This window comes from Panthera pardus, unplaced genomic scaffold (genome assembly GCF_024362965.1).
Source record: "Panthera pardus isolate Hobbes unplaced genomic scaffold, ASM2436296v1 HiC_scaffold_11, whole genome shotgun sequence".
Lineage (NCBI taxonomy): Eukaryota > Metazoa > Chordata > Mammalia > Carnivora > Felidae > Panthera > Panthera pardus.
Window position 1 is genome coordinate 72886188 of NW_026526666.1, and position 27318 is coordinate 72913505.

Below are 27318 nucleotides of genomic sequence, written 5' to 3' on the forward strand. Positions count from 1 at the left end.
TGTGGTCTATGTTTATTTATGTTTGAGAGAGAGCGAGCACAAGCAGGGGAGGGGCAGAGAGAGAGGGAGACAGAAAATCCGAAGCAGTCTCCAGGCTCTGAGATGTCAGCACAGAGCCCGACGTGGGGCTCGAACTCACAAAACCTGAGATCATGATCTGAGCCCGAGTCAGACGCTTAACCGACTGAGCCACCCGGGTGCCCCTCGTATCAGCCATTTCTGAGGAGCTGTGCTTTCTTTTACTTGAGAATGACTTTAGAAACCAAAAGCTGGGCACCAGGCATGCTCATTGCTCCTGGGATATTGCTGCTAGACCCTCTCAGCCAACAGAGCAAGGAAATCTGTGTGTTTATACCAACTTGTGCATATACACATATCTATAAGTATTTCTATATTTAACGATTTGTATTTATATTAAGCTAAACGTGAGTTCATAGGATGTCTCCAACTCGAATCCATTACTACATGGGTCGGGGCAGTGCTTTTTGTCTCAGAACCACCCTCTCCCCTGCCAAACCCAACATTCATCCCTATTGCTTGATTTGTTAAAAGCATATTTTTCAGAAACGAATCACATCTGATAGTGAGAGATTGTCCATAACAAGAACCAAATGCACTTTATGAGAAAGATAAAAGGTTAACCCACGATTATCGGTGAATTCACCTCAAGTGTCAGATTTGTAAAAAGCCTACTTGAAAGACTTCTCCTGGTAAGAACAGTCAGGAAAACTCTGAAACAGAAGACCAATGAAGGGTGTTCCAGCCCAATCAGAACATGTGGCAGGTTGTATTTTCCCACACTGGCAGCGGTATCTCCTACCCTACGTGTTTTTCTTACAATGTGACCTTGACATTTGCCCTCCTGGGAGGTGGGGTCATGTTTCCTCTTCTTGGCTTTGGAGGGGATGGAGTCATTGGCAGTAAGACAAACGCAGAGGATGGGATGCTGCCTGGGTCAGAAAGACTAGACAGCTTCTAGTTCCTGGGAGCACTTGCGCTGTCACTCTGAGCTGCCATGTAAACCTTCCTGCTTCTCTGAAGCCACCATGCTGTGAGGAAGCCCAAACCAGCTCCTGGAGAGGGTCCACGTACAGAAACCTTGAAGTCACCTGATGAGAAAGAGATGGCTGGCCAGCCCCTAGCTGCTCCAGCTCCTCTCCTCCAACACTTTCCTACTTGCAGTTACTGTCTGGTAACCTAACTGTCTGATAAACCACCCAGCTGTGACTTTCCTCAATTCCTGACTTACAGAGACTGGGAGATATAATACAACAATTTTATTTGGCATGACCAAGTTTTGGGGTGGTTTACTTCACAGCAATATGGAAAACATATTACATACAAAAGTAAATTAAAATTAGTAATTAAAATAACGTGGAACTGGGACACAAACAGACCAATGGAAGAGAAAATCCAGAAATCGACCCAAATACATACAGGAACTTAGCATAGATTAAAAAGTGGTATTTCAAATCACTGGGAAAAGTTGGCCTTTCTAATAATGGGTGTTGCAACAAATGGTAGCTGTATGTAAAAAAATGAAGTTGGATCTGCATCATATATCAAGACAAACTCCAAATAGTCTAAGATTTAAATGTTAAAAATCAAGCCCACAAAAGAATTAGAAGAAAATGTGGGTGGATTCCCTTCTGACTTTGGATTGGGCAACCTTTCTAACTAAGCCTCAAAATCCACAGACCTTAAAAGAAAAGATTAATCAAATTTACTGTGTATAAGAAAAACCTGAAAGGCAAAATAAAAAAAAAGGGGGACAAATGTCAAAAATATTTGTAATTCACATTGCACATTAGAAATCAAAAACACATAAAATCCAATAGCTAAATGGGCAAGAACTATAAAAAAAGATAATATGTTAACTCACAATTTCATGATTATGAAAAGTTTATAGAAAATTAAATACAAATGGCCCTTTAAAATATAAAAATGTGCTCAGCCTTACTTGTAAAAAGAATAATTCAAAGTAAAACTCTTCTAAGTACCGTTTTCATCCATCAGTTTGGCAAAAACAGTCTTGACAAGGCTGTGGGGAAGTAGGTATGCTCACATACAATACATGTTGGAATAGCTCCCACGGAGGGCAATTTGGAAATATCTGTCAAAATCCCAAACACGTTGACTCTCCGACTCCCATTCTTGGGATCTAATCCTTTACAGCGCTATATGTAACGGCAGAAGATCGGCAAACACCCAAGTGTCAGTCAGCATGCGACTGGGCCGATAGATTTTGAGGAAGCCATATGATGGAATATTCTGTGGCTATAAAAATGGTTGAAGAAACTTTAAGTCTATATGAGGCTCTCCACGACACACTAGTGAAAAAAATAAGACGCCGAACAGTGTGTGCAATATGTTGGCTTTCGCGTACGGGAGGAGAAAATAAGTGTGCATATTCATAGTGCTTGTATTTGCATAAAGAAACTGGAAGGACATCCCAGAAATTCATAAAAGTAAGTACTCGGGGTGAGCAGAATGAGGTAGTTGGGAGCAGGGGGCTGGGAGCAAGCATCATCACCGTCCACCTTTTCCATTTTTCTGATCTCCGACCCACATTGCCTATTTGAGAACAAAGTAAAATTCACGTGACGTAAAGGAATCCAGCTCTTCATATTTATTTCCTCAATTTGAAAAAAAGGCGAAAAGCATTCTACTATACATGAGACAACTCAGGAGCATGAATGTCTGGTTGTGGTATTAAGTACCACATTAGAGGGAGTGCTCAGCTGTAAACCAACCAAAGCATTCTTTTCTTGACTTTTATTTTAGGAAAGTTAAGGGCCCATTTCCTGCAGTCATCCCAAGGAGTTGGGCCCACCATTGTCCAAGTGACCCTCATGTTCAAGAGGGACAGAAAAGCCCAACTCTCCAAGGTCCACCACCTCCCTTAACAGGTCATTCAGACAACACACTGATTTATGCCCCTTCCATGGTCTTCCATGGTGTTCCACGTGGCTTCTTAACCTGCACTAAGGGTTTTAGATTGCATGTGAGTATTCGCAGAAACATCTGACAGGCTCCTTTGAAAACGCCCATGAATTCGACTTCATTTTCTATGTAGACATGTTCCACAGTCTTCTTGCAGAAAAGGTGGTGGGATGGAGACCCATCTGGGTGAGATTGTTATGCAAATTACACACAAAACACTATTCGTGAAATTTAGGGCTGGGTGGGTCGACAGAGGGTAAAGAAGACGAATCCTTCCAAGTTGCCCCTCAAAACTGACATCAAGGCCATTGGAGTAAGTGTCCGATCGGCCTTCTTGTAAGTCACAGAGACTCCTCCCAAGGAAATCTGCCAGACAAGGGTACATCACCTGGTGTCCATGCAATTACTTCTGAAAATACACAGCGTGAGGGTTCCATCTTTGCTTCTTGGATGTAAGTCAGGCTGTTATTTACAAACTGTGTGAAGTCAGTATGTGAAGTTGAATGCCGCTTTGTTTTCTGCACTGATGTTAAAGGAAATGGGTAGTTTCCACCCTGCCCTCCCCTTCGCATTCCTACGTTCTCCTGAAGCATGCCCTTGTGTATTGGCTCCTAGAATATTTTGAAAAGTATTTAAGATATTTCTTTGTTATGTGCTACCCCAAATGCTGCTGTTTTTATATATTCCATAAGTGCTTTATCTCTCTCTCCTCTTTGTCACAATTGCTTTTTGAAGAACCAAGTAAAATGTTGCCTAAGCAACTTACGAAGTTTTCTTTTGGTTGAAAGAAGCAACATGTTCACCCAATTCCTAAGTCCGTCTTTGCCTGAAATCGACTTAACCAATAAATCAGTCTCCATGTTGATAAGCAAAAATAAAAAAAAGTAATTCTTTTCAGATTTTTTTTTTTTTTTAGGTCATTTGGTGGAAACAATAGTAACTTCACTTAACTTCAGCAGCAACTGAAGCAGTGTTGTCAATTCAAAAACAGGTTTTGCGGGGCGCCTGGATGGCGCAGTCGGTTAAGCATCCGACTTCAGCCAGGTCACTATCTCGCGGTCCGTGAGTTCGAGCCCCGCGTCAGGCTCTGGGCTGATGGCTCGGAGCCTGGAGCCTGTTTCCGATTCTGTGTCTCCCTCTCTCTCCGCCCCTCCCCCGTTCATGCTATGTCTCTCTCTGTCCCAAAAATAAATAAAAAAAAAAAGTTGAAAAAAAAATTAAAAAAACAAAACAAAACAGGTTTTGCTGTTCTTCCAGGAAATAACTGTATTTGGGAGGAAGTTTGTCAGCAAATGCTTCTGGAATGTCAGGCTGAGGCTGTGTTCCTGGAGTTAGCGAGTGTGTGTGTGTTTTCACTCTGGGCTGAAAAGATGTGCCAGGTGTTTGTGACAAGCTGTGATGAGGACTGTCCATTGTATTCTTTCTCCTTGTTGGAGAAAGAAAGCTTCTGAGAACAAGCCCTTATTTAAAGGAAGCCCCAGTTAATCCAACAAGGCTTTGAATGAAGTCCCTTTCATGCAAACTGCTTCACGAAGGCCATTGGCCCCCACCCCTACCCCGAGAAACCCTATGAGGCCAGAAGCCGGAATCAACACCCCACAGAGGGTTCAGACAGTTCAAAGCTCAGGACTTACTTAAAATGTAACAAATGTTCACTGACCTTGGTCAGAATGAAAACGGCCCAGTAACACAAGCAGCAGCCTTCTGTGGAACACCGACAGACCTCCATCACCATGACTAACAGTTATTAAACATTTACAGGTGCTGGTGAAGGTGCTGACGCCTTCTCAGGGGCTCTCTGCCTTTGCGGTAGGTTTCCTGATTGTTATCCCCATTTTTCCCGCGAGGAAATGGATGCTCCTTCACATTAGCCAGAGAGCTTAACTCTGTACCAGGCCTGCTGGACTGTCCTACTAGAGAGCAGGCAGGTTGAAGTCCCCAGCAGCATTTGCCGGGGGGCTGCTCCCGAGGGCCCGTGTCGCCCCCAAACTCCTAAAAACTATGTAAGAAAAGCCAACCCTTGTGTACCCTGAAAGGATTCGGGGTTTTACTCTGGAAAAATGAATTCAGGGCTGTGCTGGGTTATGATCAAGAGGGGGCCCGACAGAGATGGGCGGGCACGACTTCTCAGGGTGTCTGGCCTTGAGGGTACACAGGACCTGGTTTCACCCTCCTCGCCCTGAAACCCTAGCACCAAGAGCACACAACACAAAAGACTGTTGTCCTTCTGCCTCAAACAATAGCACGCCTCCTTAGATTACAAAGCACGTTTTATGAGAGAAAGCTGCCACCAGGGGCCACAGCCACGCATCCCACAGAATCCACAGCCTGGGCGAGTGATGGGGCTGCTTCCCGCTTGTTCGATCTCATTTCGAATATTGTTTGAGGATAAGAGGTAATGACGGCACAAGGCCATTAGCTCGCATGATTCATTGGTGGTGACACAGGGGTGTCAAGGAAACTTCTGAAGGCAGGGCCCCGACTCCCACCCTTTTCTTGACACACTTTCCCCCTGAAGGCCCGTCGGTGCTTTGCCAGCTCCATCCTGAGGAAGGGACGCTGGTACAGCAACATGGGGCAACATGGGGCGACACGCCTCCTTTCAGCCTTAAGTGGCACCTGCCACCAGAGGATTTCCACACGGGACTGCCCCAATACTCCGGGGTGTCTCAGGAGGGCTCCAGCTTTCCTCCCTCCCCCTTTCTTACCAGAGCCCCATGAGAAAGCGGGACTGTGGGAGAGATGATTGCTCCCCCCTACTGCCTGGGGAGGCGGGGCTGGGAGGGGACAGCAAGATGGGGCCACTCTGTACAGCTGGTCTGCCACCTCTCGCCACATGTCATCCCTGGCGGGGGTGTCCCCTGCTGAGTTCTGTCCTCCTGGACCCGGTTATTCCAGGGATAACGGATCACGGGGGGTGGGGGTGGGGGCTGCAGACTGCTACCTCCTTACACTGGGCACGTATGATCTCTAATTATATATCAAATGAGGCAAGATGGGGCTGGCGACTTGGGAAGAAGAAGATGTTGGATTGATGTGGCAACCATCCGAGGTAATTATACTGGAGTTCCAGGGTGGTGTGGTTGGGGCTATAAGAAGCTTGGTAAAGCTCTCCCTCAGGGTTTCGTGGAATACCGTGGCCCTGGACAGGCTTGTCCGCCTTGAGGAAGTGAGGCAACTTTGGAAGGTCCCATCCACCTCCAGTGTTTCCCTGGTCTCAGCTCTGGATCTGGAAAGTTCTGCTGGGATATAGCCTTTGAGCTTACTTGAGTGAAGTGTGACTTCTTGATGATGGCCAGGTCAGAGGATTTGTTCCACCGAGCTTTGCTTTAAGCCCATTCCCCACTTGAGACTTGGGACGACTTCAGGGATGCTCTGAACGCTGGGCCATGTCCAGGAGGTCAGCCTCAGGAAAGGTGGAGGTTGAATGGAGGGTGGCCCTAAGGAGGTGCTGACTCCACCTCCAGGGGCTTGCAAGAAGAAGGGGTCCTCGGCCTATTTAAAGGGGCCATCTGTTCACAATAGAACAGGTTCCTGCATACAGAGGGCGAAGGGTTAACACCAATTCTTAACCTGGAAAGGCCCGGTGAGCCCCCCAGGAATTCCAACTATTCATCCATCTGACAAGTTTTTGTTTTCTTTTCTTTTTTTAAGTCGGCTTCTCAAGGCTGGGCTCCAACCCTGAGATCCAGACGTGAGCTGAGATCAAGAGTCAGACGCTTAGCAGACGGAGCCATCCAGGTGCCCTCTGCCAAGCTTTTATGGAACACCTACTACATGCAGACCTGTAAGCACATTTGTGACTGCGAGCACTTTCCTGCTCTCATCAGCTTCTTGAAGAGGGACCGCAACTACCCCAAGGCGAAGACCCCTGGGTCTGCCCCAGGGAGGGGCTCGGTCAGATGGACAAGGGAGTGGGTTCAGGTGGGGAGCAGGACACCTTATTCTTTGCTTGCTCAGCATCTGTTCCCTGTTCTATCAGCAGCACCCTCAGTTTCCTTTGGGAGAGACAATCACATCTTTGAAATGATGGTTGTCTGTCACTACAAATGACCCCTTGATGGTAAGTTGTACTCACAGGAACAGAGGGATCTAGTTGGGGTATAACGGGAAAGGTGCTGGACTTGGAGCCCGAAGACCTGGGTTCGAATCCTGTCTCTTCCATTTACTAATAGAGCTATTAGCATGTTATTATAGACCTCTGCCTAGCAGGTTGAGTTAACATGCTTCAGGGAACAGTGAAACCACCAGTGGTCTGTGTCCGCCCCCCCCGCCCCCCCCCGCCGAGGATCACTCCACGTTTCACGTCCTAGGGTGTATCTGTATTAAGACCGGCATCCGCTGGGCAGCCCTCACTCCATGTGCCACATGCTGGCCGCATCCTATTTTTTCAACCCACTCTCTCTGGCACAGCAGCGATTGCTCCTAAAATCCATCTGTCCTCCCACTTTTCCAGGGCTCCTCACACCTCCCGTGCCTGGTCCTCGCTTCCCTCTTTACCCTGCCCGGAGTGCACGGGCCATCATGGCAACCACTCCCTTGCCTATGGCTCGGCTCCCTTGCCCCTCTCTGACTTTATCAGTTTTGCCAGGCAAATCCCCAATCCTGGCCAGACCAATTCTCTGTCCTGAGCCCCAGGATGACGAAATAACACCTTCTCAAACCCCAGAACCAGCACCGCCACCTGCGCTCTTCACTCTGAGCTGATGACATTGCTTCCTGTTTCTCTGGAAAAACAGAAGCCATCAGAAGGAAACTCCCTAAGGCTCCCATCATTTCACCAGTACACTTCACTTCGTCACAGAGACTCTCCCTGCTCCTGTCCAACCCCAACCCTCCACCTGTACACTTGACCCCACACCCTTTGATGCCTTAAGGACTCTCACTCCCATTGTCCCTTCTCTCTGTGTCATCAATTTCCTCTCTCTCCTGGATTATTCCTATCAGCATACACATATGGTCTAAAAGCCCCTAGCCTTAAAAAAAAAAGTCCTCCCTGGATCCCACACCTTTCTCCAGAATCTGCCCCACTTCTCTGCTCCTTTCATAGCAAGATTCCTTGAAGGAGTTGTCTTGTCTTCGTCTGCTCCCACACTCATGCATCGCTCATACATCACACATCATGCCCAGCTGGGCATTTGTCCCCACCATGCTGTGAAATTGCTCTTGTCAAGGTGGCCAGTGACTGCCACATGACCAATTTCAAAGTCAGTTCTCAATCCATAGATTAACTGGCCTATCATCAGCATCTGCCGTAGCCAACCAAGCTCCTGCCCTTGAAATGCTTTCTTCTCCCGTTTCCCAGGACCCCCCCCCCCCGCCCCCCATGTCTGCCTCCTACCATGCTGGCCACTCCTATCCTCCTTCCTTGCTTCTGCTCCCCTCTTTGACCTCTGTTCCCTGCATGCTCCAAGGCTCAGCCCTTGGCCCTCTTCTCTTTCCACACTTCCCTTTGGGGATCTCATCTGGACGACTGACTTTAAAAATCATCCACATTTTGCTGGTTCTGAAATATGTATGTCCAGACCTTACCTTCCTGCTGAGTTCAGGCTAGTTTGTGGTACCCGCCCACCTAGGACACGACCTGGATGTGTCATGGGCGTCTCACAACAAACACGTCCACCACTGAGGTCCTGACCGCCCTCCCAAAACTGCTCCTTCCAGAGTCTCCTCATTTCAGTCGATGACAACTCCATCCTCCTACTATTTGCTCAGGTCAAAACTTTGGAGTGATTCCTCATTCCTTTTTTTTTCCCCCTCAAACCTCACATCCAGTCAGAAAAATCATGTCAACTTCAGAATATGTCTAGAGTCTGAGCATTTCTCATTTCTCATTTCTTTTATTTAAAAAATTATTTTAATGTTTGTGTGTGTGCGTGTGTGTGTGTGTGTGTGAGAGAGAGAGAGAGAGAGAGAGAGAGAGAGAGAGAATGAATGGGGGAGAGGCAGAGAGAGAAGAGGGAGACACAGAACCCGAAGCAGGCTCCAGGCTCTGAGCTGTCAATACAGAGCAGGAGGCGGGGCTCAAACCTATGAACCTTGAGACCATCACCTGAGCTGAAGTCAGATGCTTAACCAACTGAGCCACCCAGGAGACCCTCCCCGTTTCTACCCGACTACTCTGATGCCACATTGCCTCTCTCCTGGATGATAGAAATAACCTCCCAGCTGGTCTCCCTGCTGCTACCCTGCCCTCCTCTAGTCCCTCCTTCACATAGAGTGAAAGAAGTCAGCCCCTCTCACCCAGGGAGGGAAGGATGGGGCCCCACGTGAGCTGGCCCCACACACCCTTCATGCAACTCCTTCTGTCCCTCCCCACTGACTGCACTCCCTCCAGCTGGCCTCTGTTCTGTTGCTTGAATAAGCCAGCCAGGCTCCCACCTCTTGGGCTTTGTTCTGGCTCTTCCCTCTTTCTGGAACGCTCTTCCCCCAGATATTGGCATGATTGCCATCTCACTCTTAGATCTCAGCTCGAACATTCCCTCTTCAGTGAGTCTCCTCTTTTCCTGACTGTCTACTGTGCAGTAGCAGTCACCTCTACAGCTCCCTATCACATGAAGCTATTTGACTTTTTTTGTTTTAATGTTTATTTATTTTTGAGACAGAGAGACAGAGTGCGAGCAGGGGAGGGGCCGAGAGAGAGGGAGACACAGAATCTGAAACAGGCTCCAGGCTCTGAGCTGTCGGCACAGAGCCTGACACCGGGCTTGAACCCACGAACTGTGAGATCGTAACCTGAGCCGAAGTCGGACGCTTAACTGACTGAGCCACTCAGGTGCCCCTAAGCTATTTTACTTTTCATAGCACTCACCACTATCTGAATTAATTTATTTCTTTACGTGGGCATTGTCTGTCTTCCCAACCAGAATGAAAGCTGAATGGTGGTGGGAACTTCGTCCTCAGTGCTAGCACTGAGCCTACCACATGGTTGCCAGGGATGCCATGGAAGGTTGTAAAGGTTGTTCACTGCATCAGAGCTCCTGGCTGGGGAGCGGGCGCTGACATCTGGCCTGTTCTCTGCTCTCCATGCACTGGGGGCATCCAGCAAGTTGCCTTCTGCTATTTTGCAATGTGTGCTGTATGGGCTGGTTGTGGCTCTGTGATGGGTGTTCAATAAATATTCATTGAATACATGACTGATGGATGTGCAGACGCTGTCTCCTTCTGCAGGGCTTCACGCAAATTACCTTCTCAGAGCCTTGTTTTCATCATCTGTTAAAGGGATAATTAACATCTATCTCATAGTACAGCTATGAGGTTTAAATGAAATAGTTTATTAAAAATCTGGCACAAATGGGATTTGTGGGAATACCCAGAACAGGCAAATCCACAGAGACAGAAAACAGATTAGTGGTTGCTGCAGGCTGGTGGGATGGGAAAATGAGAAGTGACTACTTAATGGGGTGCCGTTCTGGTGTGATGAGAGTGTTTTACAACTAGATAGCTGTGCTTCCGCAACATTCTGAATGTACTAAATGCCACTGAAGTGTGCCCTGAAAATGACTAAAATGGTGAATGCTTTTCGTGGGAATTGGGTTATGTTACACGAATACCTCAATTTAAAAAAGAACCAAGGGCAGGGCACCTGGGTGGCTCAGTCAGTCGAGTGACCGACTTCGGCTCAGGCCCTGATCTCACAGTTTGTGAGTTTGAGGCCCGAGTTGGGACTCTGTGTTGACAGCTCAGAGCCTGGAGCCTGTTTCAGATTCTGTGTCTCCCTCTCTCTCTGCTCCTCCCCTGCTAGTGCTCTGTCGATCTCTCTCTCAAAAATAAACATTAAAAAAATTTTAAATAAATAAATAAATTAAAAAGAACCAGCACTGGGACTGGTCGGTCCCAGGTGGGGACTGGTAGGTGTTCAATTGATTATCTTTTGGATCCTAGGATTTCCTGGATTCAAAATCAAAGCAAGAGCCCAAACCTTCCTTGGCCCCTCACTGCCCCATCCGGGGTAATAATCACTTTCCTCTCATTCATTCATTTGAGAAGCATTTATTACTGCCCTTTTAGACATTGGGGATGTGGAGAGGAACAGGACGGACACAGACCGACCCCTTGTTTACTGGTTCCTAGGGAGGTTGGGGGCACGGTGGGTCCTAGGAATAGAGAACAGTTCGGACTGGAGCTGGGTACGGAACAGACAAGGCGGGAGAGTTTGGAAGGGGCCAAGGGCAGTAGGACTTCAACTCCGTGCTAAGATATTCAAGGTCCTGCATGAACTGACCTTCACCTTCCAGGCTCCGTTCTACCATGCTGCACTTGCAAACCCCTGACTGTAGCCCTTGCTCTGGCTGTGCCCTGTGGGTCCCTGTGAATTCTTGTGCCTGCATGGTTTAACTCGTCCTCGTAACAGTTTCTCCTTTAAATATTTACTGAGAACTGCCCTGTGCCAGGTGCAGGGAACCCAGAGATGTCAAAACCTGGCTCCACTTTCACTCCACCAAAAGAAGAGGCAGCACAGGGGGTGCTTAGGACAAGAAGGTGGGGCTTGCAGGGGGGAGGCGGTGCTAGTCTGGGAGGACTGGGAGCTCAGGGAAGGTGACTCTTGAGCTGGGTTTATTTATTTATTTATTTTTATTTTTAATTTTTATAAGTGTTTATTTTTGAGAGAGAGAGAGACAGAACACGAGCTGGGGAGGGGCAGAGAGAGAAGGAGGCACAGAATCTGAAGCAGGCTCCCAGCTGTCAGCGCAGAGCCCCGGCGTGGGGCGGGGGCGCTCGAACCCACAGAACAATGAGATCATGACCTGAGCTGAAGTCCAACACTTAACCGACTGAGCCACCCAGGCGCCCCATTGAGCTCGGTCTTAAATGACAAGGAGGCACTGGGCCTGGGGAGGAGGAGTAAAAAGGGAGAGGTTCAGAGAGCCTCTCTGAAGAGCCTCTAAAGAGAGGCTCTCTGAACTCCCAGTATCCTCTGATCCAGATGAAGGCTGGACGGCTCCATCCCGGTAAACACTCTCGCACACAATAACTCCCCAAGGGCACAGATACACTCCCCATTTACCTCCACACCCCTCTATCCGCCCCCCTCTCTCCATCCTCCCCTCAACTCCTGCACAGGCTCACACACATTTTTGCAGGCAACTTTGAGCGTCCTTGGTCCCCGCGGCTTTGCCAGGGAAGAATTCCCACCTCCTCCCCTCCACTTCCGGCCCACAGCCTTCCCAGGCCTGCAAATCTTCCTCTTCCAACTCTGGACTTTGTACCCGTCACGGGAAATTCACTAGCTTATCAGGGCCGTCAGCCCGGGCAGTTGCCTGCTGAGGTGTCTGCCCGCCCATTCTAGGGCCCGCAGGACCCCTCTCTGGATCCCAGCTGCACCAACACCCCTCCCCTCCCCCCACTTTCTGCACCCGGCGCTGGGGGTGCGGGTGGGGCGTGCGCCAGAAGGTTCACTGCAAAAGCTTGGGGTGAAGTGTAATTAGTCGTCCTGATTGGAGGCGTTGCCTGCAGCCCAGCCCTCCGCCCTCCCTGCGGATTCAGCCCCGCCTGCCGGCTGCGTCCCCAGGTGAGTCAGGTGGCGGTGGCTTTGGCCCACCCACCTGTTCTGGTTCTGCCCGCCCCAGCCGGAAGCTTCATCCAAGGACTGTGCACAGTTCCTACAGGTGGGGAGCAGAAGGGGAAGACCTTGGGGGGCCTGGGAGGGGGATCCCACAGATTCCTGAGGGCTCCTGGGAGCAGAAAAGGAACCACAAAATCAGAGTGGGGTGTGTGTATCTGTGAGATCAGAGGGTGTGTGTTTGTCGGTGGAAGAGACGTGGGGGTAGGGTGACAGCCCGTGTCCTTGGGAAGAATTCACAGGGACAGAGCAGGCAGGAGAAGGATTAGGGTTAAACCTTACAGACCTCGAAGTGAATACAATTCACTTCCAGTTAACAAAATCTTATTTTGGGGGGATCCAGTGCCTAGCGTGGGGCCCAGAGTAGGCATCCAATGAGTGAACGAGTGCTTTAGCTCTCCTTTCTTTACAAAAAACCCCAAAAAGTTTATTTATTTATTTTGAGGGTGGGGGAGGAGGAGAGAGAGGGGGGAGAGAGAGGGAGAAAGAGAATCCCAAGCAGCCTCTGCACTGTCAACGCGGAGCTTGTTGAGAGATTATGACCTGAACTGAAATCAAGAGTTGGATGTTTAGCCGACGGAGTTACCCAGGCGGCCTTAGCTCTCCTAATACCCGCTTCACTCTCCAGCTAGCCCATACTCACCTCTCACCCAGACTGAGCTGCTGAGCACCAAGCTGTCTGCCAGAGCCCGGGCACATTTTAATTGACTCCGTCCTTGCCCCCAGACAGCTGCCCATCCAGTAACTGGCCAATCCTGATGGGTGGTTGACTGGGTAGGCCAGTGAAGGGGTCATCTGAGGGGTCAAGGGACAATCTCATAGGCAGGCATGGTTTGATTTGGCCTTGGGGGATGGGGAACTCAAAATACCGAGAAGGGGTGTCTGGGAAACAAGAGAGTGGGTGAGGTGGGAGGTGTGTGTGGGTGGAGCATGGTGGGGGGGGGTGGGGACTGTGAGGAAGACAAGATCGGCTGCAGGGCCGTGTGCTAGATTGTGGAGCCTTGAAGAACATGCCGAAGAATCTGCGTATAGCCCCGAGGGCCTGGGGAGCTCTGGAAGGATTTTTAAGCGGGAGACTGATGGGATCAGATTTGGGCTTTAGGTCCACCACTCTGGGGAGTGGACTAGAGGTGGGGAAAGACAGGATGGGGGGGGGCATTGTAAGAGTGAAGGTACAAGATGAAGGTGGCTTGGACTGGGGCAGTGGCTGGGTGCAGAGGAGGGACAGAGTCATTCCGGAGATACTTAGTTCCAGGAAGAACGGATGGGGCTTGGTGACAGGTTGGAGGTGAGGAGGGAGGGTATCATTAAGATATCAGCATTAAAGAATATATGGCAGGTACTCCCCTAAACCAGATGCTTCTCTCCTAGGTGCTTTCCTAGCCTGGATCCTCCTCCCCAGGTACTCCTCTGATTGAGGTGGTCCACCTGCAATAATCTCCGGTCCTAGCTGTTCCTCTGACAGGTACTTCCCCAGGTACTCCTCAGATTCGGGTGTTGCTCCTCCAGACATTCCTCTGACTCAGCTGCTCCTCCTACAGGTATTCCCATGCCTAGATGGTCTTCTTCCAGATACTCCCTTAATTCAGGTTCTCCTCCCTAGCCCTAGTGGTTCTTACCTAGGTAATTTCCTGATCCAGATGATCTGCATTTGGCTACTCGCTGAAACTGCTTCCCTCTGGGCAGAGGTGGATGGACAAGGGATGTGTCTGAAGAGCTGAGGGTCAAGGTGGGGTGGCAGGGGCTCCTGCCTGAGGAGGAGAGGGGCCCCCTGCCTGGGTAGGGACAGGCACCGTCCTCCACGTGTGGTCTCTACTTTTGTTCATTAGTTCTCAGCCGTTGCTGTTGTCTGACCCCTGGGAGCCAGAACTGCCTCTGTCCCATCTTCCCAACCTCAGCCTATCAGGCAGTGTAGCAGATTGGGCTCTGGGCCCTGGTGTCAGAGACCTGGGTTCAAGTCCCGGGACTTTTGTCCGAGTTGGTTCACCCCTCTGGGCCTCCGAGTCCTCATCTACAGAGAGAGGATAATGTTTATACCCACCTTACAGTGTTCTGTGAGGACATCCCGCCCGGTGCCTGAATCATACGTAGTGCTTAGCAAGTTCCAGCATTGATTTATTTGTTTCAGCTGCTTTCTGAGCTGGACCCTACAGTCTTCCCTTACAAATAGCCAATTTCCAGGTACTCAGCTTCTCTTTCGTGCACAATCGGTTATGGTTAATTGTCCAGTGCCCAGAGTTGGTGCAGCGCCCTAACATGGCTGTGAGTCTGCCCTGGAATGTGTACCTGTGGCCTCCCACGACACCCGCACGTGGTGTATATGTTCTAGGACTCTGTGCTCCAGGGCTGCCTGGCATCTGGGGGGTCTCCTTGGAGCTACGGCTCTTCTGGCAGAAGCTGAGGCTCACCGGTGTCTCCAGGCCCCTTCATGAGTGAGGCAAACCAAAGTGAGTGAATGGGAAGGGGGCTGGGGAGGGGGTTGGGAGAAGGACCCTGTCCCCACACCTTTCGGTCTCCCCAGGGAACCCATCTGGGGCCCCATGCATAATGCTGTCCCTTTCTCTGCAGCCACTGTGGGGCCCTCAGAGCTCTCCACAGCATCAGCCATCTCCCCTGGGCTGGGCACTGGGGCCCGGGCATGGCCTGTGCTGGTGGGCGTCGTGCTGGGGGCTGTGGTCCTCTCTCTCCTCATCGCGCTTGCTGCCAAGTGCCACCTCTGCCGCAAATACCGTGCCAGCTACCAGCACCGCCCGCTGCCCGGGACCGGGAAGGGTGTCTGTCCGGAGGTGGGTGAAGAAGATGACGATGGCTTCATCGAGGACAATTACATTCAGCCTGGGGCCGGCGGGCTGGGGACAGAGGGCAGCAGGGACCACTTTTCCTTCTGAGCCCCCATCTGTGGTCACCCCCCACCCATACCTGACAGCTGAAGGACAGTGGATACCACAAGGGGACCGTGAGCCTCAGGGACGGAGGTGTCTAGGGCGTAAGGGCTCACCAGGGGTAGAGCAGTCCTCCCTTCCCTGACACTGCTGCTGCTCGGGTGACAAACTTTCTCTTGCTCAATCACCCTCGATGACTCCCTGCTGTACTCAGGACAGCTACCAAGGGCCGGGCTAGGGAAATAAGGCCTCTGTCAGCCTCTTGGTTCCCTTTCTTGCCTTTCCCGACACCACTCCCTACTAAACGAATTATTTGTTTTTCCTTCTCTCCTACATGGTGTTTCACCATGCACTTTTTGGTCACGCTCTCTCCCCGGCCTATACTGCCCTTCTGTTCTTGCCAATCCTCCATGACTGTGATGAAAGTCCCTGGTCCATCGACTCCCTGTAGCCCGTCTACCTGCTAGCATTTCAAATGAGCCCGATGAGAACATTTTAGCAGGTGCCAAGCAGTGTGCCAACTTTCTTGTTGAAAATTTTCCCTATCAATAAAGTGAGTCATCTAAACGGTTACAGTATATTACACTTTCCACGGGTATTAATAAATCTATTTTCATTTTAAACAAAAGTAAAAAGGAGTCCCTGCTTCTCAGTTTTCCTGAGTTGGAACCTGTGCATAAAAGCATTCCTTCTCATAGCTGGATAGAACTGCTCGGATGTCCCCTCCTCCGGGGGACGCCTTTTGTGAGCCCCTCCGTCTCATAACACCCTGTGAGTTTCTCTACTATTCTCTTGTCATGGTTTATTTTGTTTTATTATTTTATTTTATTTTATTTTTTTTTATCTTTTTTATTTATTATTCTTTTTGCCACGGTTTATTTTAATCTGTATTGCAATTTGCACCTACCCCTTACCGTGCCCGTCCCCACAGTTAGTGAACTCTCTGAAGACACAGGCTGTGCCTCATTCTGTGTTCTCATTCTTGCGCATGGCAAGAATGCTAAGTAAGTTTTGGTCAAGTTTGTTTAATTACTGCAGGCTGAGGAATGAGTAGATGAAAGGTGAGGGAGTGAGGCGACCGTGGAAGACTTTGTCAAGAATTGATGAAGAGGAGGAGGGCCGGGTCATCCTTGCTGTTGGGGAGATTGGGACAAGGGAGGCAGCTTTGTGTTTTTTTGTTTTCTTTGTGTGTGATTCAACAGTTCCATACATTAGTCAGTGCTCACGTACTGATACTTGTATCCTAATCCCCGTCCCCTCTTTCACACACTCCCCACCCACCTCCCCTCTGGCAACCATCTGTTTGTTCTCCGTAGTTAAAAGTCTGTTTCTGGGTTTCCTTTTTTCCCCCCTTTGTTCATTTTTCTCTTAAATTCCACATATGAGTGAAAGCACATGCTATCTGTCTTTCTGTGACTGACGTATGTCACTTGGCATTATACTCTCTACCTCCATCCATGTCATTGCAGATGGCAATATTTCATTCTTTTTGATGGCTGAGTAATATTCCCTTGTGTGTATATATACCATCTTCTTATCCATTCATCTATTGATGGACACTTGGGCTGCTTCCATAATTTGGCTACTGTAAATAATGCTGCAATAAACATAGCGATGCACACCTTCTTTCAGATTCTTTGGGTAAATAGTCAGGAGTGGAATTACTGGACCATAGGGTAATTCTATTTTTAACTTTTTGAGGAATCTCCATAGTGGCTGCACCATATCACGTTCCTGCCAACAGTGCACAAGGGTTCCTTTTTCTCCATATCCTTGCCAACACTTGCTTCTTGCGTTTTTTATTTTGTTATTTTATTTTATATTTTTTAATGTTTATTCCTTCTTTGAGAGAGAGAGTGAGAGAGAGCACGAGTGGGGGAGAGGCAGAGAGAGAGGGAGACACAGAATCTAAAGCAGGCTCCAGGGTCTGAGCTGTCAGCACAGAGCCCCACACGGGGCTCAAACTCACGGACCGCGAGATCACGACCTGAGCCAAAGTCGGACACTTAACTGAGTCACCCAGGGGCCCTGATTTTATTTTTTAATTTTTAAAATTTATTTTGAGAGAGGCAGAGGATCTGAAGCAGGCTCTGCGCTGACAACAGCGAGCCCAATGTGGGGCTCAAACTCATGAACTGTGAGATCATGAGCTGAAGTCGGACACTTAACCAACTGAGCCATCCAGATGTCCCTGTGTTTTTTTATTTTAGCCATTCTGACAGGTGTGAGGTGGCATCTCATTGTGGTTTTGATTTGCATTTCCCTGATGATGAGTGGTGTTGAGCATCTTTTCATGTGTCTGTTGGCCCTCTGTCGGTCTTCTACGGACGAATGTCTGTTCGTGTCTTGTGCAAAACTAAAAGACACCTGAGTGGGAGGAGAGATTTGCAAATGACATATCTGATACAGGGTTGGCATCCAAAATATATAAAGAACTACGACTCAACACCAAAAAACCAAATAACCCAAGCAAGGGAGGCAGTTTTAAGAAGGGACAAAGTCAAGCTTCTTTCCAGTTGCAAGCAATGGGAGGAGAATTGAAGGGACAGCTGACTCGGGAGGGCAGGAAACAGGTGGCTCTAGCAGCCTGAGGACAGGAATGGTACCTTTTGTGCTCTGTCACTTGTGGGCGTTAATGACGCTCCATGCTTGGGACTCCTGAGTTCTCGATGGCAAGTTTCAAATACTCCGGTGACAGAGTCTCATCGGCCCAGTTTGGGCCAAATATCCACCACTGGTCCAACCCACTGTGACCAGCAGCAGGCTTCTATAGTGCAAATGTGATTTGGGGAGGCTGCCTGTTGGTTTCAGGTCATTCCCAGACAAGGGGAAGTCATCAGGAACCAGGCGGCCACCCCACACATGCTCACTGAATGCAATGTTAGCCTCTGAGGAAAGAGCCAGCAGAGAAGGAGGGTGAGGGCAGGACTGATACAGGGAGGAGCTTGAGAAAAAGGCAGGAGGTCAAGGGGGGCTGCCGTGGAGGGTCAAGGGATGCCCTCGGCAGTGGTGAAGTTGAAGGGTGGACCAGATCAGCTAGGGCCATCATGCCAAGATAGCTTGCACTTCAACATGAGAGCATCTGAGGCTCATCTGTGGATGTTTTTGGCCAGGGAGTGAGGTAATCATGATAGAAAAGTCATTCTGGATGCTGTGCCAATGGGTTGGAGGGGAGACACCCAGAGAGAGGCGATAAGACCTGCCTAAGCTGAGGCAGGGAACAGAGAGATTCCAGAGACACGAGGGAGGCAGGGTTGGTGGGCTTGCTGGCTGCTGGCCGTGGGAAGTAGAAAGGAGGTAACGAGGTTGTCCTGGTTTCTGCGTGGGGGGCTGGGCACCCTGAGGAGGGGCAGGCTTTGAGGGAACAAGGATTCAATGCCTGACGTGCAATTTCCAGGGGGAGAGGTCTGGGGACAGCTGGGTGCACCCGGGAGGACTCTGGTCTGCGGTGTGTGTTTGGGACTAGTTGGCAGTGGGGTCACCAAGAGCCGGGAGTGAAGAAGATCAGGAGCCTGGGTGGAGTTGAGGAGGTTCTGAGGACTAAACAGGGAAACACTGACATCTAAGGGCTTGTCAGCAGCGGAGGACGTGGCAGAGCCTAGAGCCCATGTTCCCAACCCCAGCAGTTGTTCCTGAGTCCAGAGACAGTCTGACTCTTGCAGGTCTGGCAAGTTCCTGTGTCTGGGACAGCAGCATAGGCTGCCCCAGCCCAAGACCTTGAGGAGGACGTTGAGGAGCAGAACTAAGGGGTGGAGGGCGTGTGTTGAACAAGGGAGGAGCTGCTGGAAAGTCAGCTGGGCCTGTTCCCTGCCTTTACACTCCCTCAGTGCTGACCTGGGTGGCACTGGGCAGGGTGCAGGGGGACACTGTCCTGCCTGCAGTTCTGGGCCTGGAAGCAGCTCAGCTGTCCCCGTTGTCATGTATTCTTTGGGACCCGAGTCAGAGCCTCTGAGGGATCCAGACAAGGGAAGGGCTTGCTTTCCCTGAGCCCAGCACCCAGCCAGGGTCAGCAGGGAGGGCTTCTTCTAGGAACCCGCTGTGGGCATCATGCCTGGCTGAGCAGGCCCCTGAGCAGGACCTTGGACCCTGTCCTAAGAGGCCTTCCTAGATTCCTCTGAGGAGTGATTTCCACTGCGCTCTGAGTGCTTGAGCCTAAGCACAAAGAGGGAGCATGATTTGGGCCCACAGGGTCAAAGCTGAGGGATCCTAGACTTTGTGGGATACCTGGGACTCAGCCAGACCTCTCTCTGGTCCTCCCTCCTCTGGCTTCAGGCCCTGGCCCCAGCCTGCCTCTGTTCCTAGCCCTGTACCCTGTCCTGCACCCTCAGCAGCTGCCAGCACCTTCTCTGTCCTGAGAGCCTGACCCAGACAGACCTGACTGTGGAGGACAATTCAGCTTCCCAGCTGTCTTGTCCCACTGCCCCCAAAGCAAGGCCACATCCCTCTTCCTTGTATGGAGGCCAACGATGGGTTCAAACAAGCCACAGGCATGAAGTTTAAGAAGCTCAGCAGAGCAGCAAAGTGAGCTGAGAGTAGACTACTTCGATTCAAGTCCCAGCTCTCAGTAACTTGCTGTGTGACCTTGGGCAAATTGCTTACTGTCTCAGGGCTCCAATTTCTTCTCAGTAAAATGGGGATGATAATAGGGCTTATATCATATGGTTGCTATAAGGATTAAATGTTAGTATGTAAAGTAGAACACAGCTATAAACCTATGGGTACCCTCAGGGCTAGCTCCCTACAGCAGGGGGCAGTCTTAATCCTGAAGGAGGAGCTTGCCAAGCCTCCTCCCTCCTCATTCACTCTGGGCTGGGATTTGAATGTGTCTGTTTCCCAGGACTCAGGTCAGAAGATCTGGTGGGGGCAGCAAAGGCCTTGAATTAGAATCTTGGCTACTGTAGAATATAGTCACAGCACGAACAAAATCAGCCATAATAGCACCGATGCTCTAGCCCTTCCTTACACGGCTCTGCTGGGCAGGCACCCCCATTTTATAGACAGAGAAGTTGAAGCTCAAACAAGTTAACTGCAACTTGGCTGCTTCACTTCACAACAACGCCGTGATCTCACCCCAAAGTAACGATGAAACAGACCCAGAGAGGGGACCTTTGGTGGTTGGAATTGCTCCCACCCTGCCTGGGCCGACACCCTCTCCCCTGAGTGAATGGGAGCTGAGAATTTTTAGGGCACAAGCTCCCGGTTTGGGAGGGCAGGCCGTGGGGGTGGAAGTGGTACGTTCCATCCTTGGCTGGGTGTCCCGGTCTCTGGGGCTGACTTCCATGGCCATGTCCAGGGAGCCTCTCAGGTCCCGAGGAACAGTGAAGAAGGCAGCCCCTGTCAGCATGCAGAAAACTGAGTATGAGGGGGCATGTGTTGGTCCCCTGAGGCCCAGAGGAAGCTCCTCCAGAAACCTGAGTGTCCCCAGAAGGCCTGAGGTCTCATTGGAGGTGTGACTGGATATGATGTAAAGACCACCCAGATTGGAACAGATCAGAAGTTTCTGGAACATGTTCTCCAATATCCAGGGGTCCAGGTGACACAGCTGAGAATCTGGAATGTGTTGAGCCCAGGAGGAACATGTGGCAAATGCCTCTCTCTACCTCCCCTGCTGCCCAGTGCGGACCTCTGTCTAGGCCCGGATCACTCCACTTCCTCTCTCATTCTCCATAGCAGCTCTTTAAAATGGCCTCTGCATCACAGAGAAAATAGCTGTTGGTCAGGGCCTCCCTCAGCTTCCTGCTACAGACCCCACAAACTTACCTGTGTCCACGTTCTTCCTTCTCTCCTGTCAAAGTGGCACCGTAAGCCCAACGCCACCATCTTGTGCCCTGGAGGCACCCTCCCTGCCTCTCTGTTCAGGGACTTTAAGAACAGCCTCTTCTCTGCCTTGTGTCTTAAACCTGTCTTTCCATCAACATTCTGTCAACCCTTCACACCTCTCCCATCTTAAAAAGCTCCTGAGTCACGAAGACATGTTGGTCCCACCCTCTGAACGTCCATCGAATCTGTTGTGTTTCACTCTGTCCCAACAGCCATCCCTTTGGTCCCCGTCATTGTGCATCTGCCGATGGCATTCGTCAACCAACTGATTCCCCTGCCTCTGTTTTTACCTCTTCCAGTTAATTCTCTGTGCTGCAGGGGGGAATGACTGTCCTAAAACCCAATTTGACCTCTGCTTCAAATCCTTCCCTGGCTTCCTCTTGACCTTAAATGGTGCCACCTGTACAGAGCCTCTGAAAGAGTGGTCCAGGGCTCCTCCCTGGCTGCCCCTCCTGCCTCCTGCCAGTGAATGTTCCAGTTCTAGCCACACAAACCCTTTGTGTTTCCTTGCAGGAGCCAAGTTCTCTCCTCTCTGGACCCTTCTTCTGCTCTTTCTTCTTTCTGGCACTCTTTCTTCTCAACCTCTCTAGCTTGGCCAGCTGCTTCTCATCCCTCAGGAGCCAGCAGCAATGGCACTTCTGGGCCTGATTGGACATTGCTTCTGATTCTTTTTCTCCTAAGGCCCGTTCCTGGCTCTACGCTGCAGCCAGCTGGCCCCAAATCCTGTTCTGGCCAAAGTACTTCCCTAATTAAAAGCTTTCCATGTTTCTCATTGTCCTGAGGACAAAGTCCAAATTCCTCAGCTGGGCTGACGAGGCCATTCCACAGATAGGAGTGAAGGAGGAGCGATTTGGGGGGAGCAAGGTGAAGGCCTCCCACCACATGACCCTCGTTTTCTCCTGACAGGGGAGGTCACACCATCTGCAGGGGGTGATGCTGAGGTGTGAGGGGCGTGGAGAGAACTTGGGGGGCCCGCTGTGAAAGCAGGAGCTGACCAGGGAAATGCAGCGTAACTGATGAGCAGAATCGCAGACCAGTCGAGATGAGTGATGAGGAATTCGTGGTGACACCAGGCGGCCTGGCCTAATACCTGGTCACTGGGAGGCAGTAGGTGTGGCAAAAGCAGCTGGGTGAACTTCAAAGGAGCGGGGCGCTAAGGGGTTGGGGACTGACTCTGTGAAGGAGTGGGTGAAATGTTGGGCGATGGGATTTTAACCAGAAGGGAGATGAAGACAGGAGGGGACAGCTTTAGAGAGAGAGAGAGAGCAGAGGGGCCAGTAGTTGGCTAGTTGCAATGTAGACCAAGAGAGGATTCAGTGAGATGCTTTGAGCAAACAAGCTTGAGGTTGGCGGTTGTGGGAAGTCTGCTTTAGAGATCCCGGAAGTAGTAGCATTTCTGCCCTGCCTGTGCCTGGACCTCGCTCTCACCCAGACCCATGTTATAGCTGGGTGTGTGGGTGCTGACTTCCACTGCCCTTTGGAACAGCCCTCTGGGGCCACGGGCCATATTCTTCATCTGGCATCTTTCCCAGGAAAGCTCAACAAAGGCCCTGCCTGCAGTAGCTGCTGATCTAGACATTTGTGTGATGTAACCCGTCCCTTCCCCCTTCTCTAGGCATCTGTGTTTCTGTTTTCCTTTAGGTGTTTTGTTTTTTGTTCTTTAAGGTTTTTTTTAAAGCGCTCTATTTATTTTATTTATTTTATTTTATTTTTATTTTATTTTAATTTTATTTTTTTTAAGTAATCTCTATGCCCAGCATGGGGCTCAAACTCACAACCCCGAGATCAAGAGTTGCATGCTCCACCAACTGAGCCAGCCAGGTGCTCCTTCCTTTAGTTTTCTAAAGCAAATATGTTGAAAGAGTAACCCTGTCTTAGCTGAAAAGAAATCGCATTTCACCCCATATTATAGGATGGAGAGGCAGTGTGGGGTTCTCTGGTGGCCCTGTAGCTGGTGATAAAGATAGATTTCTCTTGAGAATTTGTGGGGAGGCAGAAAGATTCAGGGCCAACAGTGGGGACAGTGGCCTAAGTTTCCTACCCATTCCTATTCTAGGTGGGTCTTTCCCTGATCCTTGCATACACATTGCCTTCCAACCAAGCTGAGTCCTTCATCCATGCAGCAAAGCACTTGCTATGTGTCAGGCCCACCTTGGGAACAAGGGGTGTGCAGATGGGCAAGACCCAAATCCCCCCAGGAGGAGCCAACCACCTGATTAAGGAGACAGGCACACAGAGAAAGAATTGCAGACTGGTGTCTACAATTACAAGGACAGGCACAGAAAACAGACAACTCATCAGTTTAGGAGGAGAGGGTCGGGAAGAGGCCTGGAGAACCGGGTCTTGAAGGGTATGGAGGAAAGGAGAAGAGAGCACACAAAGGCCGGGAGAAGTGAGAATATGCGGAGGTCACAACAGTTCCGCGAGGCTGGCTCATGGGGTGCTTGGAGGTGTGAGGGAGGCCGAATCATGTCGGGGATCCTGCACAGTAGCCTGCGTGTGGTGGGGGCCCGGGGAAGGACTTTGTTTTAGGACAGTGCTGGGTTGCAACTTGGAGCTTCCCGGGTGTGACCTGAAGCTGGCCCCGGTGCATGGAGGTCAGGCAGAGGCCGAAGACAGAGACAGGCCACTCCAGAGTGGTGACTGGCAGGTGTAACAGGCAAGGAAACTCCCTTAGAGGCTTGTCTTGAGTGGCCACAAGTCGAGTAGACCGCTGCACCTGCCTCTCATATCTTAAAAGTTTACATAGAGGGGCGCCTGGGTGGCTCAGTCTGTTGAGCGGCTGACTTCGGCTCAGGTCATGATCTCGCGATCCGTGAGTTCGAGCCCCGCGTCGGGCTCTGTGCTGACAGCTCAGAGCCTGGAGCCTGTTTCAGATTCTGTGTCTCCCTCTCTCTGACCCTCCCCCATTCATGCTCTGTCTCTCTCTGTCTCAAAAATAAATAAACATTAAAAAAAAAATTAAAAAAAAAAAAAGTTTACATAGAGGCCTTAACTGGGTTCCATCTCATGTACAGTCCAGATAGTCTCAATGCTGTATCATTGTCTCAAGGCTCTATCCTTGGGGTAGCTTCTCGGAGCCAGAAAGGCAAGTGGGACAGACATTCCAAGGACAGGGGAAGGGGTAAGGAGCCTCCCATCACCTGGGTCCGGCTCATGGGTGAACAGGTGGTCATGTCCTTCCACCCCACCCCTCTGCCCGCCAATACCTCCCTAACAGTCACTGTGGCTCAGGTGTACGTGTTGGGCTTGGGAGAGAGGTGAACTGAAGAAGAAAAGAGGGGCGCCTGGGTGGCTCAGTCAGTTAAACGTCTGACTTCAGCTCAGGTCATGATCTCATGGTTTGTGAGTTCAAGCCCTGCATCAGGCTCTCTGCTGGCAGCACAGATCTTTGGATCCTCTTGTCTCCCTCTCTCTCTGCTCACACTCTCTCTCAAGAATAAACCAACATTAAAAAAAAAAAAAAAAAGCAAAAGTAGGGACCCCAGGCGGGAGGCTGCACAAATGAGGCAGAGATGGAGAGGGCGCTGGGGGGTGAGTGTGGAGGGTTGAGCACCGCACACACATCTGTGGGGAAGTCCGCAGGTGATGTTCACTGGACACAGGATAAGGAGGGAGGCAGGGTGCCGTTTGGGACCACAACCGAGCTTTCTAACCCAGGTGCTGGGTGAAGGGTGCCCCCCCGCCCCCTCTGGGTGGGACAAGGAGCTGGTTCAGGATGAGGAGGGGGATCCGATGTTGAATACGTGGGGTCTGAGATGCCACGGGTCCTGGGGAGAGGTTCCACTGTCCTCCTGGACGTGCCCTCTTCTTCTCACTCACCTTGCTCCCTCCTTGGCTGGCAACACCCTTCCTTCATCCATCTGCTCCGCGTTTTCTCCAGGAGGCCCCCTAGGTCTTGACTCCTGAAAGCAATTTCCTCCTGTTGGAGAACCTGTATCTCCACACTTGGGGCCCCCTGGAGGCCTGTCTGGTTTCCCAGCCCATCTTGGTGCCCTGGCGGGGCTGCATGGCATCTGACCTCGAGAAGCAGGGAGTGATGAAACTAACCGTAGCTCCTGTCCTGGTGGAAGGTGCTGGGTGCCACATAGGCCGTTCTGCACCGTAGATGGGAGATCCTGGGGCTGACCCCAAGCTGGGAGTGACTCTTACCGCCCAGGGGGGGTTTCAAACAACCCTCCCATACCCGGGGTGGGGGCGGGAGGGCCCGGAGGAAGGCCAGCAGGTGCAGCTACTACATAGGCCAGGACGATCCGATTCCAGAGGTGGGGTAGGGAGTGGCAACCTCCAGAGAAACTAGCTGATAAAACCCCGGCACTTAAGACTTCATCTTGAACCAGCACAGGAGCAAATGTGAAGGACTCAGGCCACGCTCCTCCCCACCCCCCCTTCCCTCACCCCCTCTCCCCTCCAGCTTCCTCATACCTGTGAGGAGAAATCACAGGCCTGATAGGGGACACGTCAGGGTACCTTTTGTCAGCTTGAGGTAGGCAGTGTGCACCGTAGAAGCGGTGGTTGTCGGGGAGTGGAAAGCCGAGGGGGAGGGGAGGGTTTCTAGGTGAGATGGTGAGGTACCGACAGCGACAGTGACAAGGGCCACCAGTTTTATTGCACACCTGCCACGTGCCCAGTCCTTCCTCACAATCGATTACCACGACCACGACCGTGACTCTCTGGAAACTGAGGCTCAGAGAGCTTAAGTCACTTGCCCAAGGCCCCCCAGCCGGTGGGGGATTCCAGTCCAGTCCTGTCACATTGTGGAGCCCGCGTTCTTTGCACTTTGTCACCGGGTACTCTCCTCAGTGAAGTCGCCGGTATGGTCTCTGGGGTAGGACAGTCGCTCCCGGAAATCTCCGATAGGTGTTCCAAGGCAGGGTTGGATTTGAGGGGGGCTGGGAACAGGGGCCAAGAATCTTCAGGGGTCCCAGGTCGAGACGGGTAGACTCTGACAGTTCCACGGCCACAAGCCCCCAGTTCCACCTTCCTGTGGCATGGATGTGTGGGTACACGCGTCACGCAATCCCACGGAGGGCCGGATGGTCCTGGGGACACCTACGCACTCACGTGCGCGTGCAAGCACACACTCACACCCACTCCCACCCTGGCACGGCGTCGTGGACGCTGAGGCAGGTCGCGGGCAGGGGAACTCGGGCTCGGTCAGATGAGGCTGGCGATGCTGGACGTGGTCTCATGACGCCGCCCGGCAGAAAACCGTCCCGAGATGCTGAAGATGCTGCCGTCGCCACCGTGGTGGGCGTGGGTGGAGGGGGCGGCCGCACGGAGAGGCGGACAGTGTCCACTGACGCCCACCTGATAGAGCAGCAAGCCCAGCAGCAAGAGCGCACCGGAGGCGGCCAGGCCGATGCCCACAGACAGCATGGCGGCCAGGGGCCGGGCCGGGGCCGGGGCGGCGGCCAGCCCGGCCAGAGTCAGGCCGGTGACCAGCACCACCAGGCCGCTGAGCAGCACGACCAGGGCGTCCACCCCGCCGCCGCTCCGCAGCAGGGCCACGTGGTGGGGCTGGCGGAGGCAGTTCATGTCCTGCACGGCGGAGCTCATCAGCTGCTTGACCAGGACCAGCAGGGCCAGCAGGCACAGCACGGTGCCCGTCGCCAGCCGCCACTCGCCCGAGCGGCTGCTGGTGGAGGACAGCAGCGCCACGCCACCCGCCCCGCAGCCCGCCACGAGCGCCACGGCCACGGCGAAGCAGAGCGCCGAGCGCCGGGGCTGCTGGGACCACCACAGCTCTACCTGCTCCGCCAGAGCGTCCGGGGGCGGCCCCCCGCCCGGCGGGGCTTGAGCCTCTCCTTCCGGCATAGAGGGGGTGGGGCAGAGGACAGAGGTCAGTATCAGGGGTCAGAGGGTGCGGGTCATGGCCTAGAGCCCCCCCCACCAGCTCGGCAGCTAGAGGCCCAGAGTCCTGTTCCTCTCCCAGTCCAGGGTATGGCCACCATCACCTGCGGGGGGGGGAGGGGGGGGGGGAATCGCACTTGTCACCTCCCCAGCCCGCTCGGCCTTTATGGTCTCTCCTGGGAGCCTTGGGGATGATCCCAGGGAATCCACCCCAGTGTCCCCCGACGGCCTCCCCCCGCCGCCTCCCCTCGCCCCCCC

At 51.7% G+C, this 27318-nt stretch overlaps 3 protein-coding genes and 1 long non-coding RNA gene across 8 annotated transcripts in view; 2 read left to right on the forward strand and 2 right to left on the reverse strand.

The window, feature by feature from the left end:
* Nucleotides 1-5265: 5265 nt before the first annotated feature.
* Nucleotides 5266-10079, forward strand: LOC109254781 (uncharacterized). 2 transcript variants are annotated; one of them, XR_002074974.1, is made up of 4 exons: nt 5266-5338; nt 6598-6730; nt 6929-7006; nt 9810-10079. It is a non-coding gene; the product is annotated as an uncharacterized LOC109254781 (long non-coding RNA). The 2 variants fall into 2 exon arrangements; XR_002074975.2 differs by lacking the exon at nt 5266-5338 and adding an exon at nt 5788-5995.
* A 2072-nt stretch (nt 10080-12151) lies between these two features.
* Nucleotides 12152-15965, forward strand: CUNH1orf210 (chromosome unknown C1orf210 homolog). Of its 4 annotated transcripts, none has more exons than XM_019428955.2 (4): nt 12152-12454; nt 13877-14046; nt 14835-14952; nt 15074-15965. In XM_019428955.2, exons 3-4 carry the CDS (start codon nt 14934-14936, stop codon nt 15391-15393), a joined length of 339 nt encoding a protein of 112 aa, XP_019284500.1. In that variant the 5' UTR covers nt 12152-12454; nt 13877-14046; nt 14835-14933; the 3' UTR covers nt 15394-15965. The 4 variants fall into 4 exon arrangements, with proteins under 4 accessions (XP_019284500.1, XP_019284501.1, XP_019284499.1 ...); XM_019428956.2 differs by having other exon boundaries at nt 13877-13970; XM_019428954.2 differs by having other exon boundaries at nt 12437-12551.
* A 9852-nt stretch (nt 15966-25817) lies between these two features.
* Nucleotides 25818-27024, reverse strand: TMEM125 (transmembrane protein 125). The gene has a single exon (XM_019428952.2). It carries the CDS (start codon nt 27022-27024, stop codon nt 26365-26367), a length of 660 nt encoding a protein of 219 aa, XP_019284497.1. The 3' UTR covers nt 25818-26364.
* Nucleotides 27015-27318, reverse strand: part of CFAP57 (cilia and flagella associated protein 57) — an 80632-nt gene continuing 80328 nt past the window's right edge. The window contains exon 26 of the transcript XR_008420006.1: nt 27015-27164. The gene's annotated coding sequence lies outside the window, so the exon portion shown is untranslated. The remainder of the gene's footprint in view (nt 27165-27318) is intronic.

What these genes read in the sequence shown, in the direction of transcription:
- TMEM125 (XM_019428952.2), bottom strand. Translation starts at nt 27,024, where the DNA reads ATGCCGGAAGGAGAGGCTCAAGCCCCGCCGGGCGGGGGGCCGCCCCCG.